The sequence below is a fragment of the Bombyx mandarina genome, chromosome 13 (assembly GCF_030267445.1).
Source record: "Bombyx mandarina strain Sakado chromosome 13, ASM3026744v2".
Taxonomy (NCBI): Eukaryota; Metazoa; Arthropoda; class Insecta; order Lepidoptera; family Bombycidae; genus Bombyx; species Bombyx mandarina.
In genome coordinates this window covers 16195719-16208321 of record NC_143220.1, presented here as the reverse complement: position 1 = coordinate 16208321, position 12603 = coordinate 16195719, and the positions used below count along the sequence as shown (strand labels likewise).

The window sequence follows — 12603 nt, the reverse complement described above, 5'->3', positions numbered from 1 at the left end:
AATAATACTTTCCGAAACGACAAGACATTTATGCATAGCTTAGTTTAATGTATTACCCATTTACGGTATGTTGCTAGTTTTCCCTAGTTCTGGCCATGGAAACTGTATTTTTGATTCCGCGCACACGGTAATTGTACGGCTATTATGACAGCTTCGATATTTCGAAAACCGTACCATACGTACATTATTTCAGCCTTAGTTCATGCATTGTGTGCGACAAGGCTTGCTTTAGATTTGTTTGTAATAGGCTGCGGTATATTATAACCAATTAATACCAGGCGAGCCATACGTCATATAAAAGCCAATCAGTCATGTTTATTATATGCATGGTAAAAGCGAATAGATTTAAAAATAAGGTTTTCCGAAAAGTGATAGGTATAGGACATTATCCAGATATAACGAAAAAAATCCATTTGCAGAATAAAGAATTAATCTTTGTGATTACTTTTTTTATTGGGTAGCTGAGTTTACGGCTCACGTGGCGTTAAGTGGCTACCGGAGCCCATAGACATCAGCAACGTAAATGCACCCAACTTGAAACATGAGTTGTCTCAATTTTTACAGTACAAAGGCTGCGTCACCCTTCAAACTGAATCCGATTACTGCTTGAACGCAGAAATAAGCAGGGCGGTGGTACCTACCCGTATTGTCTTACAGGACGCCCTATCATCAGTAATTACGCAAATTAAAATTTTTACGGTTTTGATTTTTATTACATGACTAGCTGACCCGGCAGACTTCTTAGTGCCTCAATCGATGAATAGAAGATCTAAACTTTTGTATAAAATAAACTTAAAACAAACAAAAGGAATCCAAGCGACGGGGGATACATCAAAGGAAAAACAAAATTGTTGTTTTTATTTAATTCTTTTTTCCATTTCGTATTTATTTACCCTTTAAATCTTCTCTGGACTTCCACAAATCATTCGAGACCAAAATTAGCCCAATCGGTCCAGCCGTTCTCGAGTTTTAGCGAGACTAACGAACAGCAATTTATTTTTATATATATGTAGATTTTATTCGTATACCTACCGTGGAAGTAATTCGTGAGCATCAGTTATGTATGTACGTAATATATTTTATTTTATGAAAGTTGTACCTGCCTGTGGGTTTCGAACACAGGTACCCTACACTCGCATCGTTCGTTATTAATGCACCGGGCGTCTTAACATTTAGGCCACGACCGCTTGAAATATTTTGAATTCGATTTTTCGAAACTTGATTTTTTTAATAAGTAATCTACCTAATGGATAAGATATTGAATATTGTTATACTATATGATATAACACGGTATTGTATATTGTCAAATTATGTCGCGTAAAAAGATTGGCACTTCGTAAACATTTAAATTTTCAATATAGAAATTATTTAGGCATACGATATCGTTTGTGATAATAATATGTTATCGCCTTTTGATTCTTTATTACTATAAAAATGAAAGTCATATAAAGTTGTGTGAAAAATTCGGCATTATATATTTTCAAAATGCAATCGAAATTTTGAATCAACCTGCATAACCTATTGTGTTACTTTGTTAATATTGACAACAAGTACCTACACATTTCGTTGACAATATTTTCAGTATGACAATAAAATCAATCAACATACAATATTAAGCAAATTGAAATGTCGCAAGGATTAAATGGGAATGTTGTAAATACACAGTCTTGATCATAGTAAATACGTCGGTGCGACTGAGATCCATTAATGGTTCAGTACGCAATCATGGCGATGGTTGACTCATCAATCACGGACGCAGGTGCAACTCGACCCCCCCCGCGCTCTCTTGTACCGCCGCGGCCTCTGCTTTCGTCTGCACTAGATCAGAGGACGAAAACTTCTTTCCAACCTTCAAAATAATGATAGATAATACCCGAAAACCAAATTAAATTCATGTCATGTAACATTAAATGCCGATACATACCGTATGCTCCAGCAGGATATTAAAAGGCTTAGCGGCTTCTAAATTATGAGCAATATTTAAAAATTTAAATTTAGCGTTCTTTAGTTGTGAGTTTACAGACTAGAGCCCCGTGAGCTCACTTAATTATTCTGTGAATAGAGTATAACCTTTCGAGGTTACTGGAATAGACAGGAAAAAAAGGTTGAAATCGTCATGTTTAACAACTAAAGCTAGGTATCATTGCATATATTGAAATAGGCTCAAACGCTTAGCTTTTACTAGTTGATGTACAAATGAATTAGTTTATTTAAATTACAATATACTAATTAAAATATATCGGAAAGTAATGAAATCTTAACGATTTTTATTCAATCTCCGACACAGATGATCTCATGACATCGGTGCGAGTTTTTTAACTATCTCGATAGAGTGAAAGTTAACTCGAATTTGTATGGCGTTGGAACGGTTGCCTACGTTTGCCGCTAGTAGCGCTGTTCCAACTGCATACAAACGTGAGTTAACTTTTACGCTATCGAGAACGTTAAAAAACTCTCACTAAGCACACTGTCTTGAGTTGATTCATGTTTAATACCATAGTTTTCTACGGTTTGTCGTTAATTAAAAACAGTAGAAGACGAGGCCGGGGACAGTTGCGATGCAGCTCTCGGCATGTGGCCCGGCCGAGGGCGTAAATTAGATTAGCCGAGGGTGAGCGGAGTGTAGCACGCACACCGCCCATAACCGACGCATTATTAGATTAGACGCCGCGTTGCGACTTGTGACGTTTGCCGGTACTCAAATAAACATGCACTTTTTTTTTTTGTGTGTTAGATTGTTCACGTTGTAAATCTACTAATTTTGTCAAGGTCAAATGTAATGCCACAATTAAAGGCAACGTTTTTTGATATTAAATGCATTGAAAGATTATTAATAAGAATACATATTTGGGGTAGTTTTAGAAGAAAAAGTAAAAAGATTAGTGCATATTTGAAAATCTAACTCGGACACTTTTATTGACACAATTGTAAATTTTTCGTTTAGTATGAAATAGTTAGTAATTTAATAAATATGTGTGGTGCCGTGGGATACCGGATAGGAACGAAGTTTTTTATTATAAAAATATTAATTTGAAGTTCTATTCGAGGTATAAAGAAAATAAAACTGGAGGTTTCGCAACAACCCACGGTCATTCGGTAACGTGCGAACTTATTGTCGTACACTTCATTCACGGTTGTTTGCATATGAGTTAGTGTATTGCGCAAACGAACGCTCTGAGATCATGGTCGGTGAATGATAAAAAAATATGTTATTTTTTGTACGTTATTACAAAGTTAAGTCGTACACTGTATGCATTACTAATAAAAATCTTACGTTACGGACGTTTTTTGCCGATTAGGGTACCCCTCCGCATCGTCCCATATGGAACTTTGTTCCAAAAAAAAACAGTAATTAATTATTGTCGCATTCGATATTTCAATATGTTTATTTTCAGTTATAGGTTAAATAAAGATTATTTTTATTCGATAGCATTAAAAAAGCGGAAGGCGCAAAACAAAAGATTGCCGAGCTCGCATTTACTTCAGTTCTGACACAGGGGACGGAAACAAGAAGTCACAGCGGTAAAATATGTGATCACTTAGCGACCTGCAATCAAACAACAACTGCCTTAGCCGCCTTTTTTCACTATCCGAACTTATTGTTGGTAATCAATCAACTTTTTCACATAAAATATCTTCATAACAAAAAGAAATATGCAAATATTATTATTATTATTATGCTCTTTTTAAAACTTAATAATATAAACGTTGAAATTTTAGATTAAGCCATAAAATCGTAACATGATTCAGATATTAACAAATATATGCAGCCTATTTTATGATTTTATTAAAAGCTACTACTACTACTACTACTACTTTATGATTTTACTAGCTGACCCAGCAAACGTTGTTCTGCCTTATAAATTACTAGCGACCCGCCCTCGCTTCGCTTCGGAAACATTAAAACACAAATGAAACAAAAAAAAAAAAAAAATTAAAAAAAAGTAGCCTATGTTCATCAGGGACAATGTCGGCTTCTAATGGAAAAATAATTTTTCAAATCGGTCCAGTAGTTTCGGAGCCTATTCGAAACAAACAAACAAACAAATCTTTCCTCTTTATAATATTATTAGTATTAGTATTAGTATTATTATAGATTTCTAGGAAAGATAAATTAAACTAGATATCGACTGCGGCGCCATCTGCCGGGTTGATTTGTCAGTCTAAGCCATCCAGGGCGACACCCAAACGTATACAAAAAAAATCATTCAAATCGGTTCAGCCGTTTAGGAGTTCAGTGACAAACACACGCACAGAAGAAATATATAATAGGTTGGGGAAAAGTCTTTTCGCATTATGGTATGTATGAACTTGTAATACAATCTCTTTGGCTATACTATTTGCATCTGGCTGGTTTTGGTATCATTAAAAGTAAAAATTTTAAAGAAGATAATTCCAAATTCAAATTAGAAAAATGTGTGATTTTTATTTATTTTTCGTACAGTCAAGATGACTGAATCTAATGAAGAAATTCGATACGTTTTAAAATGTTACTACAAAAAAGGTAAAATGCAATCCCAGCCGCGAAAAAAATTTGCGTTGTTTATGGACCTAATGCATGTGTGTGTCTCATGCAGTGTGTATGAGAATAGCACAAATTTGGTTTAAGCGTTTTCAATCCGGAAATTTTGATGTCAAAGATGCACGTCGCTCTGGTCGCCCTATTACGGATAAAATGGATGCTATTTTTGAAAAAGTGGAGAAAGATCGGCATATCGGTAGTTACGACGTAGCTGAAGAACTGGGAATTGACCACAAAACAGTTTTGGTGCATTTGAAAAAAACTGGGTACACAAAAAAGCTCGATATTTGGGTACCTCACGAGCTAACTAAAAGGAACCGTGTACTCATTTGAAGTGAACTCACTCACTCATCCTCATTTCACTCTCTCACGTGAACCATTTTAGAAGAAGCTGATAACTGGTGATGAAAAGTGGATCACGTACGACAAGAGCGTGCGAAAAAAGTCGCGATCAAAGGCCTATCAGGCTTCACAGACTGTGGCGAAGCCCGGGTTAACTCGCAACAAAGTGATGCTGTGTGTGTGGTGGGATTGGAAGGGCATTATTCATTATGAGCTATTACCACCAGGCAGGAGCACTGATTCTGAACTCTACTGCGAACAACTGATGAGATTAAAGCAAGAAGTTGAGAGAAAGCGGCCGGAATTAATCAACAGAAGGGGTGCGGTATTTCATCATGATAACGCGAGACTTCACACATCTTTAGCCGCTCAGCAAAAATTAAGAGAGCTTGGCTGGGAGGTGTTAATGCATCCGCCGTATAGTCCTGACTTTGCACCTTCAGATTTCCACCTGTTTCGGTCTCTTCAGAATTCTTTAGGCAATGTCAGGTTAACATCACGAGAGGACTGCCAAAACCAATTGTCGCGGTATTTTGATTAGAAGCCCCAACATTTCTATAGCAATGGGATCAAGTCTCTACCTACAAGATGGCAAAAAGTTATCGAACAAAATGGCACCTACATGCTTTAGTTAAATGTAAATAAACTATGTATATTAAAAAATGTTGTGAATTTTCTCAAAAAATGTGAAGAAACTTTTTCCCCAACCTATTATTTTGTATATAATTCGTGAAAACCGAAGGCATATAATTAAAGCGATCATTACGGTTCATTACCTAAGATCTGTTTTTTTTTATTGCTTAGATGCGTGGACGAGCTCACAGCCCACCTGGTGTTAAGTGGCTACTGGAGCCCATAGACATATACAACGTAAATGCGCCACCCACCTTGAGATATAAGTTCTAAAGTCTCAGTATAGTTACAACGGCTGCCCTACCCTTGAAATCGAAACGCAGTACTGTTTCACGTCAGAAATAGGCGGGGTGCGGTATCTACCCGTGTGGACTTACAAGAGGTCAAAGACAAGTTAATTCAATGAATGCTGCATTAGGTCATTAAATACATTAATCAATAGAAAGCATCCTAACTTTAATAGAGAAAATGGTTCGCGCTTATCTGTCACCTGGGATCCTCTTATCGATGAAAACCCAAGTCATCTGTCAGACCGCAAGACACTATTACAGGTAATCCTCCTATAGTACGGTATTTTACAATAAAATAATGGGATTTTTGTTTCTAAATTATTTAGAAAATTACATTATGCACTATGAACACACAATATATGGGAGTAACCAAAATCTTACTGCTTATTTTTTATGTATAATAGGTAACAAAATGCATACAGGCATAGTTGAGATATTTCATTTAAAAAAATTATTCTCCTTTTTATACTGGTTTCTAGTCTCGGGTATATAACACGGTTTAGCACAACACGGGTCTTTGTAGGAACATATCTATCGTGTTATAGAAGCGTTATCTGTAGTTATTACTACTAGCGTGAAAACAAACGGAAAATACTTAAGGGATAGTTTCTATTTACAATTAGACCGTAGTTAGCACAATATTCAAATCTCGACGTATACCTTAGTCGACGAAAAAATAATGTATTAGAAACGTCGCAGGATTGGAAATAATAATATATTAAAAATAATAAAGAGGCGATTAAACCGTAAAGTTAGTCTTAATAATAGTTTGAATTATGTTTACGACTTGCGCAAATTGCATATTAAAAGTTGTAGTTCCGTAGGAATATTTGTAACCTTTATTTTTTTTTTAATAATTATTATATTTAAATCTTAAATGCATTAAATGATGCTCGACATTGGTAGTATTTTAATTTTTTGCTTAAATCAATCCTTTTTTTTCCTATAAAGGTAAAAAAAAAACGTGTTTTCATTTAAGGCGATATCGCAATCCATGTCTTGTATATGAAAACTTTTCTACAAATTATAAGCATTTCTAACCTTTGAGGTAATTTTTTGCATTCCTGTACAACTAAGAAACAAGATCAGTACCTCTTAGCAGAACCTTCGTACTTACACCCGCAGCTACCAAAATTACTTTTCTTGTTATTTTGGCATGATTACCCACGTCGTTTAACACGTTTATTTTATTCGTTTTTTCCTTTAATAGGTTTAAAGATTCAAGGCCCTTTTATTTCATGTTATAATACGATTACTGGAGCCCATAGATATCAAAACGTGAATGGCGCCATCGACCTCAAGACGTGAGGTCTAAGTTTCAATTTTATTGTTTAAGGGCTGCCCCAACATTCAAACCGGACCGAATGCCTCTTTCGCATCAGAAATAGGCAGAGTGGATAGGTGGCTAACTCATGCAAGCTTATAATATGTACGTTCTACTGACAGTACAATGGTATGATAAGAACGCTATTATTGATTCTCTGGTAAATAACTTAGTCGCCTTTTACGACACCCGCGTGAAGAGATGGGGTAGTGATGATCTAGACACCACGCAGTCTCTCTACCTGTTCTAATGACATATCTGTATGTTTTCGATATTCATAATATCATCGAAAAAATCTTAAATTCGTTTCTTTGGTCCGTTGAGTCTTTACATGAGGATTTAAAAAAAAACAAAAAAGAATTGATGGACTTCCGATGGATTCAGTGTAGGTAATAACGAATCTTGTTTAGATTAAATAAATTGAATTGATCAGTAAACATTTGTAACCAGTATTTATTAATTTTAATTATTACAACAAAGCTCATTACTTTTTATTACCATTTTAATGTCCACTCCTCTCGCGGGTCTCGAGAAGAGATTTCTTAAGAAAATTAGCGGGGCTTTGTGCAAAATTTATATTGGTTTCTATTGTTGTTTTTTTTGTCAGTTCTCAGGTCTCAAGTTTAGTTACAACGGCTGCCCCACCCTTCAAACCAAAACGCATTACTGCTTCACGGCAGAAATAGGCAGGGCGGTGGTACCTACCCGCGCGGACTCACAAGAGGTCCAACCACCAGTAAAAATTAAAATTTTAAATTCCATTTTGCCAATTGTAATCCTGTATAAAGATTTCTATGCTCTTGAGATGCATACCTTTTCTATTTATGTAACACGTGTATAGTAGTAATAAATGAAAAAAAAATGTTTTTAATGGAATTGAAATCAAAAGAAAATAATAATAATAATGAAATGAATAATAAATAAAGCAGCGGGTGAATTGTCAAGCGGAGCGGGCGAGCACGCGTGCGGCGGAGCGTGCTCGCTCCCCAGAGACTCGAGACATTCACGCTACTGGTAATTTCGATATTGGGAATCTTAATCGTACTATTTTCTCACACGTTCCTAAAGTATTAGAGATTCTGAAAGCAAATTAAAATTCTTATTATTAGCCGATCCATTAACGGTGCTTTTAGGTAACACAAGCACTGGTCACCGTCCTCGTCGAACCCGTCGCTTGCAACAAAGGGCTCGACGAGCGAATTAGCCCTTAGACACAGCCCGCTGAGTTTCTTGCCGGATCTTCTCAGTGGGTCGCGTTTCCGATCCGGTGGTAGATTCTGCGAAGCACTGCTCTTACTAGGGTCAGTGTTAGTACCACTCCAGTTTGAGCCCCGTGAGCTCACCTACTAGTTAAGGTTACGCTGAAATAGCCTCTGAAGGCTATTAAATTAGATAGGAATTTTTTTTTTAGCTTAAATTGACTAAATCGCGCATATCTTAAGCGTCTGGGTGATTTCAAAATTTGTAGACGCATTTAGAACGAATGATTATACAAAGTAATCATTATTACGATTATTTTTTTTATATGATTTGATTGGAAATAAAGCTTGTTGTAACAGTATTTCCATATTATTTTTATTAATGGCAATCTCTGCTCACAATAAATATAAAAAGATAGTCTTCATCTTAAGAGATGAACAAAATTAGGGAACTTTTTGTACTATATTAAACTCGGTACCAATTGAAATTACACATCGTGATCAATTAAATCATTTCTATTAAATGCAAACACACCTACACATACACAATATACCTACATATTATTATATTTGTTCTGAAATAATAATTGTTATACATATAATATTAAAAGATTAAGATTAAAGTTTCCAGCAGTAAAATTTATGTCGGTGGAGTTTACAGTGTCACAGTTTTATAATTCGTTTTATTATTATTCTGCATGAGCGAGCAAGTTCATGTTTTACTTGGTGGTAAGTGGTTACTAAATCTCGTAGACATCACGTGAATATTGTCACTTACCTTGAACATGAGGTGGAAATATCATTTGTATTTGGATAAACAAATAATCAGTGTAAATATATATTCGTATGGACTGACAATACGCTCCGCCATCAATAATAACGCAAAAAATAATAATACGGGGTTAGTTTTTATTATACGATGTCATTCCTTCATCACGGAAGTCATTGCCTACATAATTAGGAATTTACTCCCAGCGGGATTTGAACCCCGGCCCACTGGCATAGCTTGAGACGAGAACATGGCGTTTTATCCTTCTAGACCATGGCGACTTTTTTAATATTATTGATACCTAGTTCGCTAAAAAAAATAATTAAAAAGTAGGTTTCGAAAAGCTGTATATAAGATGCTTTGATTTTAAAAACTTACGTAAACTTTGAACTATTCAAAATCATCAAACATAACTTCGAAGTAAGACAGAAGTAACTTGCAAGGTTAAGTGCTAATACTTACAATCATTAATTAGATACATACATACCTGGACCGTTAATTACAACTTTTTTATTTTCCTCAATGACAAAGGAACTGTCGGCGAAAAGAAAAGTAGACAAGTGTCGTGACACGCACTCCCGAGCGAAGCCTGAGAGCGGGGGTGGCCAGCCGCCAATCAGGGTAGCTAGCTACGCCGCCGACAGCGACCATTGGCCTGCCTTCGGGGGTGCACGCCCCGCCCCGTCCTCGAGGCTCGCCCTTATTGAATTAGGCTTATCATTCGATTTCGAGTGGGGCGAGCGCGCGGTCCTCCGCGTCGGCAAAAACTATCACAGAGGCCCGATACCATCTGTAATCGGCATAATTCAATATACCCGAGGCTCATCCAATTATGTGGTTGTGAACCTTCGCGCGGCGCCCTCTCACACAAGACGCTCGCGCCCCGCGCGGCGCGGCGTTTTCGCCGTGTAATTATTGTTGTTTTGAATAATTTCCTCATCAAAGTTTGGTTAGAGCCCATGCTAGGTTTTGAACTGATTAGATAGTAGGAACGAAAAATTTAAATTATGGAGTACGGATACTTAAGTGGAGCCGGCGGTGGGTTTGACGGCGCTTGCTTGGGCACTGGAAGTGGTGAGCTATCATGGGGCGAGTTAGCCTCGTGCGGGCAGATGTCGCAGGCTGCCTACCGGTACCAAGGCATGCGGTATCAGCCTCCTCCTCCACAGTGTGCACGACCACAAGATGCTGCTATGAGGAATCACCACATTTTCCCACCATCCATGAACTTACAGCGTAAGTACCATAACTAAGCTTAAATAACCATATGGTAATAGTAAACAAGAAAGCAAGCATCCGTATTTTTGAGTAACTTTTAATGCTTTAGTGTAAAAAACTGAAATAAAATGTATTTAACGTATAAATATTCCAATTCTTTGGAGTTGCAGTCTCGCCTAAATTAAACTTATTTCATAGTATACCTATCAATAAAATTTGATTGGGTTCTTGACTAACTACTATCTGATTAATGAATCAATTGTAATGACAATATATTAAGTAATAAATAAAATTGGTGTTCTTGAAGAAACAATTTAAATCGGCTAGTACGACTCCGACATTTAAGCCTTTTCAGTTTTGAGTGGAGATTCAGAGGAGATTCTCAGTTCCTTTTCTCTAACCGGGTTTTGTTAAAGAATTTGCGTCATTAACAGTGATGTTGTATCAATCTAATGACATCACTGTTTTTTATGAAATTAAATAGCATATAGCTTCATTATTTCTGGACAGATGTCACGTTAGTTTTCTTAGATGCGCTGTTTTTATTAGCTTTTTGTAAAACAATAAATTCCTGACGAACAGTTCAACCCATTATCATGAATCATTTTGGTTTTAAAAATTATCTTGAATAGGTACATAAGAAAGTATTTTGTATATTCATTCATTTCATACTGATAATACACTCGCATTAAATTCTGTTAGTTTCAAGATATAATTCTCCTGTTACTGAAACTATGCTGGACTCCTAAATGCTGCCAGGAAAAAAAACAAAATAAAAAAATAGAAAAGGCATGTGTAGGTAAGGCATGTGTAGGTAAGGCAAAATGACATTAAATAACATGAGTTTAAAATAATTTACTTCGAATCTCACATAAATACTTCAATTTTTACTTTATTGTATGAATTAGTGAATAATAAATAACCTTTGAATTTTTATTGTGTAGGTTACAGCATTTAACACGAATGATAGCAAGCTGGTGTTAGGACCTCTTGTGAGTCCGCACGGGTAGGTACTACCGCCCCCGCCTATTTCTGCCGTGAAGCAGTAATGCGTTTCGGTTTGAAGGGTGGGGCAGCCGTTGTGACTATACTGAGACCTTAGAACTATATCTCAAGGTGTGTGGCGCATTTACGTTGTAGATGTCCATGGGCTCCGGTAACCACTTAACATCAGGTGGGCTGTGAGCTCGTCCACACAGCTAAGCAATAAAAAAAAAAAAACACCAGGTGGCCTGTGAGCTCATCCCCCATCTAAGCAATAAAAAAAAAAAGCTGACTACAGTACCTCTTAATTCAAAACATTTCCGGTTTCTGCTTATTCCGTAGATGCTAGCCAGTAAATACTGCGTCCCATCATGAAACATTAGATTGAAGATTCAATTTCGATGCTTCGATAACAATTAATTCATACAGAGTACAACTACTTCGATAAGAATAAAAACTGCTAGCATCTCGAAATTTCACGTTACCAACTCTTCACATGATTTTTCTACAAATTTTTGATTTAATTATTATATAGGCAGGTAGGTGGACAGGCTGTGTACCCGGGTGTTGTGTGATTACTGAAATCTATAGACATTACAATGAACATTCACACTGCCCATCAACCCAAAAAGGGGGTTCAAGACACGAAGTCTAAATTTCATTATGATGACTGTTCTTACCCTTCAAACCTGAACTACTTTTCGAAAGGATTTTGTAGTGTAGTGGGGTCGCTGGGTATCTTCAGTTCTGAGGTCTACGTTTTTTATTGCTTAGTTTGTTGAACGAGCTCATGGTCCACCTGATGTTAAGTAGTCACCGGAGTCCATAGACATCTACAACGTAAATGCCGCCACCTACCTTGAGATATGAGTTCTGAGATTTTACAGTACAACGGCTGTCCCACACTTCATAACGAAACGCATTACTGCTTTACGGCAGAAATAGGCAGAATGGTGGTACCTACCCATGCCGACTCACAAGATGTCCTACCGCCAGTAATTACGCAAATTATAATTTTGCAGGTTTGATTTTTATTACACGATGTTATTTCCTTCACCGTGGAGGTCAATTGTGAACATTTGTTAAGTACGTATATACATTATTTTATTAGAAAAATCGGACGTCTTATCCTTTAGAACACGACGACTTAAAAGAAATTTTTATATTGTTGAATATGACTGTTAAGTACATATTTCATTAGAAATACCAATAGGTAACAATACCTGCTGCGGGATTTGAGCACTGGCATTGTCGATTCACGCGATACGTGTAGGTACGCCTGGTCATTTATAACGCCAAGCAATCAGACATTCTAGATTGAA

The 12603-nt window shown here is 36.6% G+C and overlaps 1 protein-coding gene across 1 annotated transcript in view; it reads left to right on the top strand.

The window, feature by feature from the left end:
- The first annotated feature begins 9819 nt into the window (after positions 1-9819).
- Positions 9820-12603, top strand: part of LOC114245293 (paired mesoderm homeobox protein 2B) — a 43233-nt gene continuing 40449 nt past the window's right edge. Inside the window, exon 1 of the mRNA XM_028177420.2 lies at positions 9820-10315. Coding sequence (XP_028033221.1) covers positions 10087-10315 — 229 coding nt within the window. The 5' untranslated portion in view covers positions 9820-10086. The remainder of the gene's footprint in view (positions 10316-12603) is intronic.